Raw genomic sequence first — 20,261 nt, forward strand, 5'->3', positions numbered from 1 at the left:
ACTGTTACACAATATTTTTATAATATTATATTATATTAAAATAAAAAATAAAAAATAATTGGAAGGATATAACAAGAATGCTGAGTTCTGAACAAATTTAAGAGTTGGAAACACTAAAATACCCTATATTTTTTATATAACTATTAACGTGAAATTTTTGATATTTTATATAAAAAAGTAAAATAAAAAAGTTTTAGTACATTCCATAAAAAAGTTATTCCTATATATATACTGTTTGCTCTTGCGTATATACTCTAGGATGAAATATACATATACTTCAACCTAGACAGGGTGCGATCACAATATGGCTTAGCCAATCAGATTGCATATCAGATAGCCAAGAAGAGAAAGAAGAGTAAAGTGCTAAAAGTGTTAATCGTTTGATGCAATCTCCTAAGAAACGTGCAAATAAATAACAAAATTACATGTAAAAAATAATTATTATTGTAATTATTAATGTAGAATCTGTTTAATGCAACATTGAATTTTGTTATCATTTATTTTGTGTAATATTTTAATTTATTTAAATGTCATACAGTCCTCTGCTGTACGTTATTTTCTGTTAATAATTCTATATTTATAAAAAATCGACAAAACTTCATTTTCAGTGCACAGTATTGACTTTTAAACATTTTTTTTTTTACAACCAGCTATACAAGCTGATGTAAATATGACGGACTTTAGCGCCATCTTGAACACATATCGAAGCTACGATACCAATGTAAAATTGGTGACGCGCAAAACTTCCTATCGATGAAGTCTCGAGAAAATTACGTTTCAGTAAGCTCACGGAATAGGTGCAACGTTCTCACTGTCAAAGTTGCTGCGATAGGCACTGATATAGGCACGTGCTTACGTGGACGCTAAGATCGTGCAGCTTTATATTTCATAGAAGGAATTGAAAATATACAGTTCAGGTGATTGTTTTTTCTTGTAAAGGGTAAACACCCTCTAATGTCAGTGCCATCGCAAACGGTGTTAGCTTCGACATCGCAGTGAACATGAACGGCACATCGCGTAAAGTGAAAAATCCGTTGTTGTCCGCCGCTGGTCCGGGATTTGCTTTCGACGCGGAGAACACATTGCTGGTACCAGTCACACCCGCGACACCAGCCGTGCTCCGAGACGGTGAGTTTATTCAACGAAAAATTGTGGGCGGGGCACAGGAGTCTGCAAATTTTGCATATCGTATGATCTAACGACACGGAGAATTGGCTAATGGATCGATTCCGGATTAAGCTTCATGAGGAGCAATCTCTTGCTCCGTTTACTTTATCTCGCTGTTTGATCTCTCCAGCATCGCGCTTTTGTATATGACCAGAATGCACACGCAGGCTAACATCTGTTGTTCCATCATCCTTTACTCTGTCGGCAATACAGAGAAAAAGACTGTCCGATGAAAGTCCCTGACTCCAGTATGGAATGTTCGTATTTCCTAAGCCAACCTAGACAGTTTTCGGGGTTACATAAAAAACATATGCACAGAAGTCATAATGATACAACCGACACCGTGTAAGATGGTTTTTTTACGTATGCTTTTTCTGCGACCATGCATAAATTCGTCTGCAATTAAACTATAAAAAATGCTTTAAACGATAAAAGTTTATTCTAATAAAATTGCATAGACTTGCAAAAGCTACAAAATGCATACCATTGAAAAGTCTATCAAGCAAGTGTGTAGTGTAGAAAATATGCTGTGTTCTTTAATAATTGCTTGAGTGATTTATCTGGAAAATTGAGAAAGTGATGAGTTCTTTAGTATCTTGTGTTTTTAATTTTATATATGGACGTATAAGTCATACACACATTACTCCATAGTGCTTATAGCATTAATTTGATTTTACACAGGAATTAATTAAATACTTTATTTATATACACATTGTGAATAATACATCGGCAGTTCCATTTACAGTTTTTATAATATGGTTGGTTACGATAATAGCATTAGTTGATTCCTACAAGCATTATTAGAAGCTTGTTCTTTCGGATCGAGCAGCAGGAGGTTGTCTAGATCCATATCTTTGTGTGTAAGGTAGATCGTGACTGTTCCTTTTACGAACACAATAAACTATTGCAATAACGAGAAGTATTATAAGAAAAAGAAGTAGTAGCGCACCAAGTACGATAGCTGCTATTTCTCCTTGCTCTAGATTATCCCATTCGTTTACGTTGATAGTACGAGTCTGCTGATTTTCAAATACGTCTATCGCTGTAATTACAGCTGTTGTTGTGCAGCATGTTGACAAATAATAAAACGTTATACGATCCTTCGTGCCACTTATGTATTTTGTACGTGGATATATCCCACTCGGAATTGATATTACACGCTTCAAACCTGTATAGAGAAGTTGTGAGTGATTCAATTATACAAAAGTTCTTACTACTATGTCTAATCATATACTCATTTGTATACTATTACACAATCCATTGATTACCTGAGTCATAAGCTTCGGCAGTTACATCAACACTCCAAAATGTCTTTTCACAACGATCTTTGCTCTGCTTACCGGCGCAGTTGCTATTAAACGAATACTCAATTTTTGGCTTTACATTTGTATCAAAAGTCTAAATGCAAACAAAAAGTCACAAATAATATAGAATCTATATAGTAATAATAAACAGGAAATATACAAATGTAAGATTAGAGCGTTATATTGAGTATAAATAATTTTATATTATTTTTCTTATTTCCATTTCTAAATTTGTGTCAAAGAATTCGTAAAAAAAAAATTTCTGTAATAATTAATTGTTTTTTTTTATGTACCTTAGAAAATGCATTTTGAACGTAAACGTATACTGTTTTCTCCGAAATTTCCGTACCAACGATCTCCACTGTAAGTGTATTGACAGTATCTTGGCTACTCGATGGTACAAGAATATCTACAGCTACCCTGTTTGTCTGCCTTGGATACAGCCACATGCTATGGATACAAATTTATAAACGTATTCGTAGTAAATAGCGATATTAGCCTTGATGATTTCGAAATTTCCTCAACGTATTTATCATGTAGCCTTTAATACAATTTTTACCATTTCGAATGATCTACGACATTTGAACAAAAGTGAACAAACAACATTTATGGTTCTATCTATAATATAATCCGTAAATGTTGTTTATACATTCTTCCTGAAATGTTGAGGTTACGCTTGCCAGCGTGACGTGGGAATTGCATAAACAGACGTGCGTTTTCATTTAGTAGTTTCAACATACATTAATGAGAAAAACTTAAATATAAGAGTCAAAATTAATATTTAATTCGTTATAAAGCTATTTAATTAGCTTCTAAAAAATTAATCCTTATTTCATTTAGTTTTACTAACAATAAGTGATTTACTTACTACACTGGTTGAATATTGTAGATTCTAAATGGTGAACTTCTCGCTCGTATGACATATCTCACCGGCAGCGCACAATTATTCATTGCATCAAAAAAAATTCTGTGGGTTGTTCCTGGTGCAGCAATCAATTTACTGTTGGGATTTAATTCTAGCATTATCTTTCTTCTTTCGAAAGGTTCCTCGTTAATTGTTGAAAATTCACTTTCATCGCTATTTTTCTCCGCTATTTGCATTGGTACGGTCTCACTGACGGATATCATTTTCGCATCGATATCTTCATTTAACGATGCGACTTCTGATGATCGCGATTGAATTTTTTGCTCCTTCATAATATTGATATTTGACACATTTGGTAAAATTTTAAATTCACCGTAACTCATCAAGGAATTGTTATGTAGAACAAAATTGATAATGTTTTTATCAATTGTTGCAGTAGATTCACGCGAGGAGAGTGATATATCAGAAAAATCATCTGCCATTTTTATTTCGTCATTATTTCTTCTTGAATCCACAATTTCTGCTGATCTCTCAAATATGAATTTTTGCTTTCCATTTATTGCAGAACTTATTAAAAGTGAATCGCTATTATTATTTTTGTGAGTGTTTTTGAGAGTTTCCTATAAAATACACAATTTTAATAATTACATAAATATATACTCAAATAATTATAATTGCATGTTACATAAAATGTTGTAATTAATAAATTTTATTTATCAACTTACTTCGTTTAATTCGAGTTTAGTTTTGTTAATTATAGCCGATTCTTTGCTTTGTGTTGTGATACGTTTTTCATCTAATATCTCATACATATTCTCATTTTTATTGATCTCTAAGAGAAAACAATTAATAAAAATTTACAATAATAGATATATATGTTATAACATATTTTTTATACGTTATCCGATCGGATAAATAATATGTATTATTGATTCCTAAAAAATTGTGTTATTTGTCAAACGACAAAAGTAACATTTTTCTATAAAGGTTATTCAATTTCATTATTTAGACGCGTAAAAGTTCCGATTGTGAAACTCTTTTTAACTTTTTTTCAAGAAAACTAAAAATAATAGATCTTTATTATTAGAATATAATTATACATTTGTTAGAAAACTGTAATTAAAAACTGTAAAAACACAAAATTAAAATTATGTCAATAAAACTCTAAAAACTCATACAAAAGAACTAGGTACTTGAAATATTAATGGGCCATTTCAAAACAGTGGTTGATTTTACTAAAATGCATGATAAAAAGAAAATAAGATATACTGGGAAGATCAATTAAAAATAGAATTGCAGATAATAATAGCATTGGCGTCGTTTCGAGAAATTCAATGGTCGCGAGAGAGTAAACCTCTATTCTAAGCAATATTTTTGATTACATGTCTTTTAACGATCGGAAATAATCGCTTCTTCTAGCGTCTAGCCAGTTGCATTCCAAACATTATTGAAAAACAAAACGAGCAATTTTTCGAGATCACTTTACTTCCTGTGCGAGCTGACGTGCGTCAGAGTGTGAATCGAGTAAAAATAAAAAAGAGACAGAGAGAGGGGGAAGAGAGAGAGAGAGAGAGAGACAGATATTCGTGGCCAAAGAGCAGCGAGTAAATTGCGCAATCTCGGGTATCCCCGAGCCAGAAACTAACGGATTGGTATAATAGTTGTCAGACGGCTGTCGTGTTAAGAGGAAGTTGGAAGTTGCGCGAGAGTTCGCGAATCTAACGTCCCCCTTAGAAAGAGACAAAGAGTAAGTTAAATCTAAGGTTACAAGTTCACCGACATTTGTGAAACTGGGCCTTACCCGTGCAAAGATAAGAGTGAGTTTGTTTTTATTACGAAAAAAATGAAAACATGATTTATGTGCGAAGCAGCGCATATATATGTGACAATATATGAATCTTTTCGAGCATTATTGTGTGACCGTGATAAAGCTGCGAATGCGAAACGTTTCTTTTAATTTGTACTTCTGTACGAGTCTGCGTTTAATTATGAAGTAATGTTGGTATGTAACTCATTTGTTTTTTTTCTTTTAAAGCACAATTGCTATTTTGCACTATGAGATTTACTTAATTTTAGCTCAACAATATCTTCAAATTATCATTATCTATTTTGAAATTTGTTTGGTTATGGATTGACTAATATAAGTTATAAAATAAATTATAAAATATATAACCTTGATGTATAAGACAGTTTTAGTTATTTCATATCAAGAGCTTCATATATATATATAATTAATAAATCAGTCGATACACATATACAGTAGATTCCCATATAACACGGGGAAATACGTTCCGTGTTATATGAACACATCCGTATTACGCACCAGTCACATACACAGATTATATCTTTATATGTGACTCGTGTAATACAGGTATGTTGCAATGTATATGGAAACACATATTTATAAAAGATGTAAGAATTTATTGTAAAAAAATGTAAAATAAATATTAAAGATGTAAAATATTTTTTATTTTACTTTAAAACAAATATTATAACATGTTTTCGTTGTGTTATACGAACCCGTGTCATATGGAAAATCTACTGTACACACATAAGAACTAAATTCTAAATCTTCGCAGAAAATCTGTACAGCAATTCATGTATATTGTAAAATTTATATGGTATATAGTCTGTGTATAAAAATGAATATACGCGTAATACTTTAACATATTCACCGTTATGATGGTCATTGGTAACCGACACTGAACTTTCCGTTTACGTTTTTTGTCGGTTATCGGTGACCGTTATGGGATGATCAAGTCAAATAAATATGTCATGTATTATATTTTTATGCAATTCAATACTATATAAATTAACTATTATAAATTAAATGTTCTTTTTAACAGAAAATAATTCAATTGGTGTGAACGAAAAATCATGTATACAATATGCTTGGCAGTAAATGTGTTAAATATAATTTTTTTATAAATGCATTTATGTGTAAAAAATAAGCTTTTATTTTTCGTACGCTGTTAAATCGCTACATAATTGCACCACGCATTGCAATTCGCGCTTACCACTCGTGAAGTTAGGGTCAATAATATCATCCTTCATATTATCTTCCTCATTTGCCCCGTAGTAAGCAGTCACGTCGAAGTTGTATTTTGAATTTTCCACCCCCGTTAGCTTCAGGCACCATCTGTCTGGAAGGTTGCGCGCGCCGATAGCCACCCCTTTCGTGTTGTATGTACTTCCCAATGACATCATTATTCTTGGTCTCTCTACTCTGTCTGTTAAAGTGCATTGGAAGTGAAAATTATTCCTGAATTAAACATCTTATTGGTTTGAATGGTAAAACAAATTGATTGACAATGAAAGAATCGCAATTTGGCGATAAAATATTCTCTTGCATTGTTCTGAACTTATTGATTATAAGAATTTCGTGTGTGAAGTATATACCGTGTATTGGTTAGAATTAGAAAAACTTTATAAATCAATGAAAAAATGCAGAAACTAATTCTTGTGTGACATAATTACTTATTGTTAGTGCGACGCGACGTAATGAATAGGAAGGAATCACCCGGTCGATACTGTCCTTGATGTATGAAGGTTAAACGAAACCGAGTGTAACGACAGTAATCCTATATTGTATACATATATGATTGAATTGATCTATTAATAGAAAAAATGCGCGTATAAATAAAAGAATTATTAATGTAATACAATCTGCAATTTGTTTCACGTTTTTGATAATATTTTTCTACATAATAATTATTTTTTAAGTAGAAGGGATTGTAATATAGAATATATCAAATTCATCACCGTATTAATGACAAGAATAATAAGCATTTTTACATTATATTAATTAATTTAGTTAATCATGTGTTATAATAAACAATATATTCTTGGTTATATCGCAACCATCAATACCATACATATGTTCAGAATCATGCTACTGGAACGTAACATTCGATATCGATCGTTGCATTGCTTAATTATTATACCATGACTTTACTGGTATCCTAAACGTCAAATGATCAAATGTGAGAAATTGTTTAGAGCGTATCATATATAAAATTGATCGTCAAATCTTTCTCGTATAAAATAATTTGGATGGAAATATTCTCTAAATAAAATAGATTTTTTTAAATATTTAAAAGTAAAGAAAGAAGAATTACTCACTTATATACATAGGTGTTATCAGAACTGCACGCGTAAGATTTCCCAAAATGTTGATTGCAATTCCAGTTACATTGGCATCAGTTTGAAAGTTACTTTCAGTATATCCACTCAAATTAATCCTATGCACTATTTTCTTTAAAAAAAAATATATATATATATATTTAACTAATGATTGATTAATTAAACATATATTATATTTAATTAATTATTTTTTTCTTTTATTCTTCTATTTAATGTAGAAATATTAATTTATAACTTACCGAAAATTTTGGGATAGTATTCGAAAAATAATTTTTGAATATCTCGATGTTTTGTCGACTAAGTTTTGAATTCGAGTAAAATTCGTCGTTTCGAATAACCAAATTTCTTTCTATGTTTGCGATGTCACAATCCAAATTAAGATAGATCTATAAATGTTAAATATAAAATAATATTTATTGAGATTTACGAGATTTCTACAAAATAACTTACTTCGCAGTAGTCTAAGATTGTTGAATTTGTATCATTGATAGATACATGTCTTGATATTCTTAAGTTTGAACTGTTTTCTAAGGAAAAATAATCTAAAAATAACAAAAAATAATTGCAATTATGTAAAGCAAACAAATATAAAGTAAACAAACAAATATATTTAAATTTTATAAAATATCTTCTAATATGCTGTGTGTGTATTCTGTAAATAATTTTACTCGTAACATTTTTATATAATTTACTTTAATTTTGTATATATATTTACTTTAAATTTTGTATATTTTAAATATACATTTGTCTTAATAATCTTTAAAATGTAAAAAAAATTTAATAAACCGTTTCTTGTATATGTAAGGCTTATAATGTAGTTTCGTAATGTACATTTGATACATTAATAATTTTGATACACATATTAACGATTATTGGCTTAAATATACTTCTTAAATCGATTTGCAGAACATGTAGTTATTTAGCATATGACTAATAAGGTTCCTGTTACTGTTATCAATCTACGTCATGTTATTTGTAGTCATATCTTGAAAATTTCAGATAATATTTAGATGTGCGTCATCAACTATCAGGATGTGCGGTTAGAAATTAATAATTGGAAATTTCAACGTAATTTGTATAAACTGTTTATGTCAGTATTTAATTAAACAAGAGAAACAATGTCAGTAACTATAAGTCTGTTCTATTTAGCTGAACTGCTTGCACGGTTCATACTTTTTCTTTTTCTGTCTAACGTGAAAAAAAAAGAAAAAAGATGAACCGTGCATGAAGCTAAAAAGAACAGGCCTATTAATAACAAAAAGTTAATTTACGTTAGATTGCATTACATTATTTACGCTACATTAAAATTATTACCTTTTCCATTCTGATCGGCGAATGACAAAACAAGATTAATATCTTCAAAACCTTTGCCAGTTCCCAATTGTTCTATACAGTACCTTTTAACAAAAATATTTTACGTCTTTTATTTTAAAAAATATCGATTTTTTAGAAATACTTTTTTTCTTTTGCATGCGTTTATGTGTTAAAAAATAATCACAAGCGATTGGAACATGATAAATATTATAAAAATTGTATCGATACATTTACTACGATTTTTACATAAATTTGATGTGTGGTAAAGTTTTCAGATTATATTTATTCCATCACACAATTCCTCATAAATAAGAAATAGAAGAGCGGGGTATTTGAGTTTGAGGATGAACCTATAATCTCCTCCAACACAAGGCTTTTCTTCTTCGTGATAATGCTAATGTAGATATAATGGCTGTAATTACGCATTATAAAGCACATGCGTGTGTGTGTGTGTGTATTATATATAATATATATGTATATACGGAGGAGTAAAAACCACAGTGGTGTAAGTCAAATTTTTAAAAATATTTTCTCGTGTGCATAGATGCAATTTATATATTGTACAGATTGCGTCTATTCCATTCTATACACACGAGAAAATATTCTTAAAAATTTGACTTATACCACTGTGGTTTTTACCCCTCCATATATAGGGTCAAAGTCAAAGAGATGGAGTAAAATAATCGCAAAACTCTCCCAAAAAGGCTCTCAGGAAGAAGAAGAACCACGATGATTGGAAGATGAAGTCATACGTTGGTTTATCTATATTGGATTGCATAAATCTTTATTATACACAGAAAAAAAGAAGTGTCAAATCAGTATAAACAGTCAAATCAGTATAAACAGTATTTAGATTCATATATACACAAGAATATATAATCTTGAAATGAGATTATATTGCGTTAAACGAAGAAAACTTGTTTGAATGAACTCATCTATATATATAAGTACCGGACGTCTGTCTGTCTGTCTGTCTGTCTGTCTGACCGCGAACTACTCATTCGTTAGTGGACCGAATTTTTATCAAGGGTACATGAAATAGGGGTAGAATTTTCCGGGGAGTGCCATAAAGTGTATATAGTTTTTTGCTACCAATTTTCTGGAAACCGATTTTTTTAATTTTTCTAATTTTTCGGAAAATAATCGACCGAATTTAAAAGAATTATATATAAAATTTAAAAGAATTATATATAAAACAATATAATCTCATTTCAAGATTTCAACTTTTCCAACGTTGAAACTAAAGATATTTTCAAATCAAGAATATTCCTTTTTTTCTGTGTACTGTGTAAATTAATAACATACCTAGAACATTCTATTTTAAAATCGTTCAAGTTTCTCGTCTTCATCGATAGATCCTCTCCTCTCCTCCTCCTCTCCACAAGTGGAGTTTCAAGCTTAAGCCAATCATTCTTCAAAGTAATCCCATCTGGTCTCGTTTCTGTCTCGATTGATCGCTCGATTTGCGTATTACCTCTCTCAGACATTCTCACAACATCCGGTTCAAAAACGTTATTAATTGGCGGGAAAACTTTAGCGATTGTTGATCCACCGATTGCATTTCTGCATAGAATGCAAGTTAGGTAGCACATCACAAAAAGTCGGAACGCACGTAATTCCATATTGTGTGGCCGCAAGGAAAACCTCAAACGAAAGACTTGACACAAAAATGTGCGGCTTACTTATAAAGTTTCGTTCCCGTAAGTTTACAGAGAGGTAACATGTCTTCGGTTACATTGACGATAACATGAACGCAAAAGTAAATCTGGGCGTTAACGTTGTTGCACAATCGTAGGTGTCTCGTTATGAGCAAACTTTGATACACGATACTTGTGTATTACATTAAATACCATCCCTGGATTAAAAAAAATTGATAGAAAACGATAGAACCGAAACGATTTGTAAAAAATCTTATCGCTTCATACCCTATATAACCTATCGTTTCACACTTTAGTTTCCGAGAGAAATGTTATCATTTTTATCATTTTCTTCCATTCTTTGTTAAAGGCGAAATCAATCGTTGGCATACGATAGAATTCTTATATAGAAATTTATTGTTTTCTATAATTTTATTGGAATTTATCGAAAAGAAATAATTGAAAATCTATCGTAATCAATTGTGTATTTATAATAAAGAAAATTCATAAATTTCTTATTTTATGCAACAAACATTATTAATAATTGTAATTTACTCTTACACGTGAATAAGGGTGATTCATAAATAAATCATGTGTCATCACAAAAACGTTGGTAATTCAAAGTCCATCAAAATACTCATAATCAACTACATAATCAACTACATAAGAGAGTAAGAATAATCCTCATTGTCTGCATTATCTTCGCCATTGGTCTTGCGTTCATTGTATCCTGTTCAATATTGACAGTTCGTGAATAATCTGCAGGAGAATTCCAGTCAAAAGAAATATTTTATGAACACGTTGTTATATCTGATTACTTAAGAGTTATTAAGTGTGACGTACTTACTTCTGAAAACTTAGCCTTTTGTAAAAAAAAAAAAAAAAAGAAACATTTATTCTATCAAAAAATAATGTTAATATTAAAGTCATATTACGCAGACATTTATTTTCGTTATAAAATTGTTTTCTTCAATATCTTTCTCAATCTTTTTATATTGCAAAATGTTTAATAATAGTAGAGAAGTATAAATTTACATACTTTTATATATTTCGAGTATTCTGAGCAAATGTATTTAAAATCATATAAATTGTACTAGAAGTAACGCTTTTAAACAAAAAAATACCAGAAAAATATCTAACATATTATAAAGTATTGTCTGACATTTTTAGATTAAGTAAGTAAACAGTAATCTTTTTTCAGATCCTGAGCTCGAAAATTCCATAAGACAAGAGCCGGCCAATATCCAATCTCAATCCCCATCAAGGACGAACGAGGATTCTCTCACGAATGCATCATTTCAGCCAAAAGAAAACAAGGACACGGCGAATCAGCCAGTAAAATCAGGATATCTCACATCGATTCTCTCTTCTCTACCGAACCTGTCGTTGTCATCAATTAAATCTGATTCCTTGGAACCGCAAATAAGTCAGACACCCGAGAACACTAGTGGAACGACGCACGAACCTAATCCTTACATAACGCCGCAAGGATACCAAGGTTCTCAGTCGGAAATACCAGGATTCTTAGCAATTAATCCTCAGGAATCTCGAAGTACAAACTTGTCAGGATTTGCTGCTTTCGGTCCTTCTGTACCCAACCCTTCTCAGCCTGTAGCTCCACCCAGTGTAGCTCAACCCGGTTATGGTAAATACTTGAAATTATAATTAAAATTTTACAATTAAGAAAATCGCATTTTTATAAATATGAACATAATTTTAGGAACAAATTTTAAATTCTTATTTCATGTAACACAATAAGTCATTTGATGTATAGAATTATAATATAACGCAATTCCAAGAAATCTTAATAAACTTTTCTAAGGTCAATTTTAATTTTAATTTATGATTACGTGTTTTATACATGCACGCATGTATAATTCATTTTTATTTGATGTATTTTTCTACTATGTATGCAATGATATTACGTATGTAATAATGTTTCAAGTATATTATTTAATCACAAACAATTATTATTTCTTGTTAAAGCGCCCGTGTCTTATCGACTTGGTAACCAACGACGCTTGAAGTATGCACCACCGCCTGATCTAACATCTAACAACGCAAAGCCATATCCGAATCCAGCATTACAGTCGTTCTTACCGGCTCAACATGTATCCGCACCACCAACTATTTTGAATCCGTATAAATCGGAGGGATTGGTGCAGGGCAACAATTCTAATGTACAGCAGACCAGTTCTTTGCCCGAACAACTTCCAACGTCTGAGCAGCTATCGCGAAATAGCTCTCTCCATAATTCATTTCGATCCAGTCCAGTCACAACAGGAACGTCGTACAACTCGTCTGTAACGTCTACAAATCAAAATCCATTTTTCGAAAGTTCTTCCGTGTCCGCGCAATTTCCTTCATCATCGTCTAGACCGATACCTGCACGAGTATTGGAGCCAGCAACGCCGCAGAACACTCCGGCGAACGTCTCATTTCCCGGCTTCGCTCCTTATGTAAACCAGAATTTACCATCGACATTTACATCTAATTTTGACAAAGAAATAGCTGTGCTTAAGAACCCTAATCTAAACTCGCCGCCGGAATTTTCGAAAAGCGTTACCCTCGGGACGACCCCAGAATCTGTGTGTAAACCGACATTGATACCCGGGGAAACCAAGGCCACATTTACGCCAATATCGGCAGCCAAGGTAACGGAGAAATTAGAACATTTACTTGCGGAACAGCAAGAAAATTCTTCTCGCGCAGCAACCTCCGAAGCTTCCTCGGAAGTTGACGAAATTGCAACCAGCGTCACTACCGAATTAGTGAAATCTTTCGGGTCGCAAAGCGACACGCTAAAGGCTACAAACGAGATAATCGATAAGTCATACGAGGCGAAGCTGAATGATGTACAAGGGAAAGTCGCTCAACCTGGAAGTGACACATGGAGTGACGTGTTTCTTGGGCGAGAGCCAGCGGCGCAATCTGTGATCCGCCCGGAAATACATACCACTGATAACAGTCCGATTGTAACGGATTTCCAAGCGGCTAAGTCGAACGTACATCCGCCTAAACAGCATTATCAAGTGCAATCGGTATCTGTGCCAAGCTCCACCTTTTATACAGACAAACCTGCAGAGCAAAAGTCGAGCTTAAACTACGTATCGCCCGTTCAACTTCCGCAGAAAGTTTCTCCTTCCGCCGATTTCTACAACTTACCGAAACCAACGGAACAGTCAGAAAGCGTGTTCTTTGAATCAGCAAAACCGAATCAGCTCTCGAGTTTCTCGTCTCAAAAAAGAAGTACAAATTCTTCATTTGGACAACCAGTAATTAACGTGACAAATAATCCGCAGCAAGCTCAAGAAAATTTTGCATTTAGTTCTACAGCGATCGATTCACCGGCTTCTCACGTACCGTTTTGGAATGCTGATCAATCTTGTCAATCGCAGGTGTTGAACGTTGCACCTACCCAGCCGGTATATACCGCGCCCAACCAACCGGTATACTCTGCTCCCATCCAACAATCAGCGCCGGTATTTTACAATCCTGCCCAATTCGCGAATGAACTGCCTAATCAATTGACTTTTCCACATACGTACGACCAACGTTCTCCTCAACAGCAATCATATCAAAATCCACCGTTTTACGGAAGTAGTAGCGGGCTGCAACAGCCCTACGCTATTCCTGCAGAAAATAATATCGTATATCCCTCGCCTGCTGTCTCGGTGGCAACGTCAGTACCTGAACCGACGGGATCAGCCACACTTAGTCCTGTTCAAATGTCAGTTAATCCGCCAACTAATCGCATCACACCAGATACCGTGCCACCGAGTTTTCAAAATTGGGTAAGGATACATTCCATGTTTTTCATCATTTATAAAATTACGCAAAAATATTTACAAAATTTTATAATTAAATGCAAGATATTAATGATCGATTATTTTTCTTCATCTAATTAACTCATATTTATTTTTCTTAATACAATTTTACACATATTTAAACTTGTATTTATATTAATATAAAAAATTATTAAGTTATGATTTATTTATTCTTAATTGTCTGAAACACAGCTATATAGTGCTATACAGAGAATTAGAAAAATAATATTTTTAGGCCTCTGGATCTTCTGACAAACGAATGCAATACAGATCAGTATATCACCACTGGTTTTACCGCAAAGAGGTGGAGAGCAAAACACTATGGCTGCCATTCTCCATGCAGGACAGCTTAAAGCTAGAAGAAGCTCATAATTCGAGCGACATTACGCCTGAAACCACGGTGGCTACTGATGGCGGTCGTTACGATGTTGACATCTTACGCCGTCAAAGAGCACCCGTCTACTGGACTGGAACATCTACCGAAGTTAGGCGATGTTCCTGGTTTTTCAAGGAAGCAGCTGAAGCGAGATACGTCCCTTATAATGAGAACACTGCTGCGAAACTTGAGGACGAATACAAACTAGCATGTCTGTCGAACACTTGGAATCGAAGAGTTGAATTAAATAATGGAGAATATATTATCTTTCATAGCGCTATAGCGCAGGTTCATTATCTACATCCAACTTCTCCCGATGCAACAGGATCTTGGGGAAATAACACTGTAAGTAACACAGTATAAGTGATGTAACATTATATGTAATCATATATAACAAATTGAATAGCAAATAAAGTTTGATAATAAATGAAGGAGTGTATATTTTGTACATATAATATTTAATTAAAGCTTAATTATAAAAGTTTTATTTTGAAAATAAATTAAACAATTTAACACACACACACAAAAGAATTAAAGTACAATGTTTAATTGCACAAATGTTAAATGATTTTATTCCTTCATTATTTTTTAAAAATGTGTTAATACTATTTAAATATTATAGTTTGTTTTAATGTAAATAAATTTTATTTTGTATATATCTTTAAAATAAAATTAATATTATGCTCTTTATAATGCAATCTTATTAAAAATGCTTTGCTTCACATCATTTCACATCATTTATATTCATATATAAAATAACTTTATTTGCAATTAAGTTATTTTAATTTTATGTAACACTACATATTGTTAATTTTAAAATTATTGAGCTTTATATATACAGCTTTTGATTTATACATGTATATGTAATTAAAAACAACACATAATAATATATTGTATGTACAATATCATGAACACTTTATTAGCACATCTTTCATTTATTTTGCAGAGCATCATTGCTGCTGTTATTTAAATATCTTATTTTCTCCTATAAATTACGTTTATTATTTAAAATAAATATGGTTTTTTAACATTGCACGCATGGTTCTGTTTGATATGGTGAGTCCTAATTTCTACAGGCTTCAGAGGACAGTACATATTTACAGGGTTCTGCAAGTAGACCGAAAGTTGTTAAAAGAGGAGTCGACGAATTCAATATAGATGAAGGTGAACCGGAAAAAGTAGATCATCTTCTATTTCTCGTTCACGGTATCGGTAGCGTTTGCGATCTGAAGTTTCGCACTGTAGAAGAAGTTGGTAAGTTGTGAAAAATATAATATTAATTGGAAATAAATTAGTTACCGTTATATTTATAAAATTCAAATTGTGATATTAATGTTGACGTAAATTTTTTATTACAGTTGAAGAATTCCGAGGTATATCGTTCCAATTGGTGCAATCACATTATCGTACTGCTTGCGAACAAGGAGTTGTAAATAGAATAGAAGTATTACCGATCTCCTGGCATACAGCGCTTCATTCCGATACGGGAATTGATAAGAAATTGCAAGCTATCACGTTGGAAAGTATTCCGAAACTGCGACATTTTACTAACGATACTTTGCTGGACATACTTTTCTATACTAGTCCGATATATTGTCAAACTATTATGCAAACAGTCGGAACTGAGATGAACAGATTGCACGCACTATTCAAAGAAAGAAATCCTACCTTTGATGGAGGAGTATACTTAGGCGGTCATTCATTGGGTAGTTTAATCATGTTCGATCTATTGTGCCATCAAAAATCCGAGAAAGAAGATGAAGATATGAACAATGATGAAGTGAGTAGTGATAAAAGAAATATAAGGGAATAAAAGGGATTAAGTATAAAGGCTCCTGCATAAACAAAAATATAAGAAACAAAGAACAGATATTAGCGATTAGGACTAAGGAATCAGGAATAAAACCGGATGCACAATAAAAAAAACACAGGCAACAGAACCAGGGAATAACATAGGCAATAGATTTTTAACCTATTGGAAGCCGTGTATCAATGCTACACCAGTTTTATTTCCGACTTCTTATTCCTAATCGCTAATATCTGTTCCTTGTTCTTTATATTTTTCATTGTATGGGGACCTTTATATATCTTATCACTCAATTTTATATATATATATAATCAATTTATCTTATAAATAATTTAAATATTTTGCATTTTTGATATTTAGACAATAAAATATTTATTGCAATTGCAGGAAAATGACAGTATTGGGCTTATTGAGCCAATGCCCGGGGCCGTTATTAAGAAGCGTCTTAGTAGAAGAGTTAGCTATGTAATGGGGGCTGCAGGAACAGGCCAACCTTACATACATTATCCGCAACTCAATTTTCACCCGTGTGCCTTCTTTGCTCTCGGTAGTCCGATTGGCATGTTCGTAACGGTCCGAGGCATTGACACTCTCGGAGAAAATTTCACTCTGCCTACTTGTCCGGCTTTCTTCAACATCTTTCATCCGTTTGATCCGGTTGCTTATCGAGTGGAATCATTAATTAATCCTGAAGCCTGCAATTTTCGACCTATGCTGATACCGCATCATAAAGGCAGGAAGAGAATGCATTTAGGTGAATACAACTAGTTGATTTCTCTAGAATGCTCACGTAATAATTTGTACTAATAATTTATAAGCAATTAAATTGAACTTGTGTGCTTATTAAGATTCATGACTTACAGAATTAAAGGAAACGATGGCACGTGTCGGAGCGGATTTGAAACAAAAATTAATCGATTCCGTGAGACACACGTGGAACTCTGTCTATCAACTAGTCTTATTTCACAAACCAGACAACCAAGCTCTGGAACGCGAAATCGATCAAGTTGTCGAGGAACAGTTACACAACCCGCCGAGCGTACTGGATCAACATAACAACGACGATAGTGGTGCCGATTTAAAAATTGGAAGACTTAACGGTGGTCGAAGAATAGATTACGTTCTTCAAGAAGCGCCTTTCGAATATATTAATGAATATATTTTTGCTCTTACAAGCCATATCTGTTATTGGTAAGTCGTATATCCCTTGCGAGAAACATTTTGCATTATATGCACACCACTGATTTATAATTTAATTTGTTTCAGGGAATCCGAAGATACTATGCTTTTGATATTGAAGGAAATATATGGAACTAGGGGTATTCAAACCGACGCGCAACTTCCTCAGCAGTCAATGTGTATTGAGAGAGTATCTCCTTCTCCATCTTTGAATTTATCTACCTTGTCACCTAGTGCAAGTAATGGAGGAACATCGCTTGATCTAGGCGTAGACCCTACAGTGCCTATGTCCAGTAAATCTGTTGGTCCACCGCCTAAGACTGGTTTTGTACCGAAATCCTGATCGGTAGAATATTTTTCGCATAATTATTTGCTGCGAGATTAATTTGTAGTGAAACAATAATTAATTTTACTTCTAATCAATATTTAAAAAAATGGAACAATTAGGTTGACATTGCGCCTGACGTTAAAAGAGAAAACGCAATGCAGAAAAATTAAACTTTTGTATTTTACAGTGTTTTTCCACTATTTGTAAATTTTATTAAAACACTATTTAACGATATATAAGTATGAATTGCACAAAATTGGCCTATATGTAATCAATTTTTCGGACAAACTTTAATTTGTAACGAATTAGTTATTAGATACAAAATGTAAATATATAATATTTCGATTTTTTGGTACGTAGGAATGATCGGTAATTTTCCACTGCAATTTGCGTTCATTCATATGTATTATTGATACTTAAGCTATTGTGTGGTTGTATTGAAAACATGTATTGGAATGTGTGTGTGTGTTAACTAGAGAAGAAAGATATGGAAATGAGAACGTGCATTGGAATAACGTGTGTACACATAATTTACAATTTAGTCGGATAAAGATATAGTAGATTATATAAACTTTTATAATCTGCTTGAACGAATAACGAACATACCGATTTTGATCCTTATGTACGCGCGTATTTTAATAAATTACTGTATTCTTTTATATTACTCTCAATTATATATGTCTCATTCTCTCATATAATTTAATTATAGATTTATCCTTGTGCTATCAAATAACGTTAGGTATTTTAATTGATATTAACAGTATTAATTTCAAGTTCATGTCTGGTATGTATAGCGACACGTGAGAGAATTATGGAGAAACTTCAACTTCAGTAATCTCAACATCGTGCAGTCAGGCAGTGCCGATATGTTCTTTAAAATGGTGTTACATGTTCAATCGGATCAGCGAATATGGCGTCACCTTATCGCGCAAGCAGCTTTAGCAGGGCTAGAAAAAAAAAAGAGAACGCTTCGGCACATGCACAGCTATCACGAAACGCTAATTAATTGCGGTGCAAGCCCACCAGGTTCGAGACTGCTTTGCATTTTGCGTGCAGGCCCTCGTAAAACTACATGCCTGTCAGCTCCGGCGAATTTCAAGATGATTTATCGTCCTAACAAAACTAAGTTTTTCGCGGTACTTCGTGGCTTCTCGGCGGCTCCGAAAGGCACGGCCGACGCTTTCGACATGCAACTGTGGCCGCTGTGGGCACGATCCGTAAAGTTGACGTCGCTGATCGACTGCTATTTTATATCCTCACCATCTAGCCGGACTGACTTTGAAATATGTTTCTTTCAAATCTTTCGATGTGGAATTTTCGGTCGAAAACGTTTCACGGTGACCCGCATACGCTATAATTGCGCGGGGAAATTAAGTGCCGGCTTTTACGTGACGGTGTTTAATACGTATGGCTGAACCTGTATTGTCACGCGAATAATCATGCACACGAAACGTCATGTTGTACATCAATCTTTCCGTAATTTTATCAAATTATAACAAGATTCGAGAAACTATATAGATGTTGAGTAAAGTCCATATACTTTTCTTTAATACACTAATATTAATATAACTGTGATCTAAGATGCACCTAAACTTTAGAATATAAAATAGTTACATAAGTAAATTGAATATAAAAATGTGTAAATTTTATACATGTCAAATTATGACAAATTATTAGAAAATGTCGTTTTACTTTACTTTCAGAAGAGTGCATTCAGCATTTTTGAAAACTAGGTTAATTAAAATTTGTATAAACATGCAGGTTTTTGTTGCACATTGAATTTCTTTTATTTTTATAAGATATGAAATTGGGAAAAAATATTAACATATGAATATGCCCTTTTGTATAAGGTATTTTCCTTGAGATTTGTGTAAAATTTGCCATGTTAAGAATGGCCATTCTCGAATATATGCCATTCTACATTATTATTTTCGTATACAATGCCTTTCAAACCCGGCTGTCCGGCAATTCGATACGCTTTGGTTACTACACTGTGTGTGTGCATGATGCGCAGCCACGTTTCCCTTTTCAACATGCAAATACTCGTACATACATCGCGAGACAGACGTTTACGCTCAACGGCGGTAGCATGAAGTGGGGTAAGGGTAAGATTTTACAACGAGCCCTAGTAAGAGTGATTTACATCTCGGAAAAACTCCACGACGTTTACGATAGCTACTCACGAATTATTTATAGCATCTGGCCATGGCAGGGTGAATTTCACGACATGTATTTTTCTTCGTTTTCCTAAAGAGAATGGTCGAAGTCGTGACGAAATAAATATCGTTGAATGTTTCCATTGAAATATTGGGTG

General features: G+C 33.0%; 2 protein-coding genes across 4 annotated transcripts; one reads left to right on the top strand and one right to left on the bottom strand.

The window, feature by feature from the left end:
- Positions 1-773: 773 nt before the first annotated feature.
- LOC143895892 (uncharacterized) lies at positions 774-18,606 on the top strand. Of its 3 annotated transcripts, none has more exons than XM_077403345.1 (9): positions 774-1,128; positions 11,632-12,075; positions 12,417-14,224; positions 14,493-14,978; positions 15,710-15,887; positions 15,992-16,413; positions 16,828-17,194; positions 17,304-17,631; positions 17,707-18,606. In XM_077403345.1, the coding sequence occupies exons 1-9, from the start codon at positions 1,002-1,004 to the stop codon at positions 17,960-17,962; spliced, it is 4,416 nt and encodes a 1,471-aa protein (XP_077259471.1). In that variant the 5' UTR covers positions 774-1,001; the 3' UTR covers positions 17,963-18,606. The 3 variants fall into 3 exon arrangements, with proteins under 3 accessions (XP_077259471.1, XP_077259473.1, XP_077259474.1); XM_077403347.1 differs by having other exon boundaries at positions 15,737-15,887; XM_077403348.1 differs by lacking the exon at positions 774-1,128 and adding an exon at positions 1,479-1,512.
- Positions 1,526-11,385, bottom strand: LOC143895894 (uncharacterized). The gene is made up of 11 exons (XM_077403350.1): positions 10,099-11,385; positions 8,794-8,876; positions 7,930-8,021; positions 7,719-7,865; positions 7,459-7,591; positions 6,354-6,566; positions 4,062-4,168; positions 3,340-3,956; positions 2,765-2,921; positions 2,436-2,565; positions 1,526-2,335 (listed from the first exon to the last, which is right to left on the bottom strand). Exons 1-11 carry the CDS (start codon positions 10,413-10,415, stop codon positions 1,968-1,970), a joined length of 2,364 nt encoding a protein of 787 aa, XP_077259476.1. The 5' UTR covers positions 10,416-11,385; the 3' UTR covers positions 1,526-1,967.
- Positions 18,607-20,261: the final 1,655 nt, after the last annotated feature.

Source organism: Temnothorax americanus, unplaced genomic scaffold, assembly GCF_048541705.1.
Source record: "Temnothorax americanus isolate GAGA-0224 unplaced genomic scaffold, ASM4854170v1 Scaffold17, whole genome shotgun sequence".
Lineage (NCBI taxonomy): Eukaryota > Metazoa > Arthropoda > Insecta > Hymenoptera > Formicidae > Temnothorax > Temnothorax americanus.

Excerpts from the sequence above, each read along its gene's own strand:
- LOC143895892 (XM_077403345.1), top strand. The coding sequence starts at position 1,002 with ATGAACGGCACATCGCGTAAAGTGAAAAATCCGTTGTTGTCCGCCGCT. Across the intron at positions 12,076-12,416 it reads TGTAGCTCAACCCGGTTATG|CGCCCGTGTCTTATCGACTT; the intron begins GTAAATACTTGA and ends TTCTTGTTAAAG. Across the intron at positions 17,632-17,706 it reads ACAAGCCATATCTGTTATTG|GGAATCCGAAGATACTATGC; the intron begins GTAAGTCGTATA and ends AATTTGTTTCAG.
- LOC143895894 (XM_077403350.1), bottom strand. The coding sequence starts at position 10,415 with ATGGAATTACGTGCGTTCCGACTTTTTGTGATGTGCTACCTAACTTGC. Across the intron at positions 4,169-6,353 it reads TGACCCTAACTTCACGAGTG|AGATCAATAAAAATGAGAAT; the intron begins GTAAGCGCGAAT and ends GTTTTCTCTTAG. Across the intron at positions 2,566-2,764 it reads TTCAAAATGCATTTTCTAAG|ACTTTTGATACAAATGTAAA; the intron begins GTACATAAAAAA and ends GTTTGCATTTAG.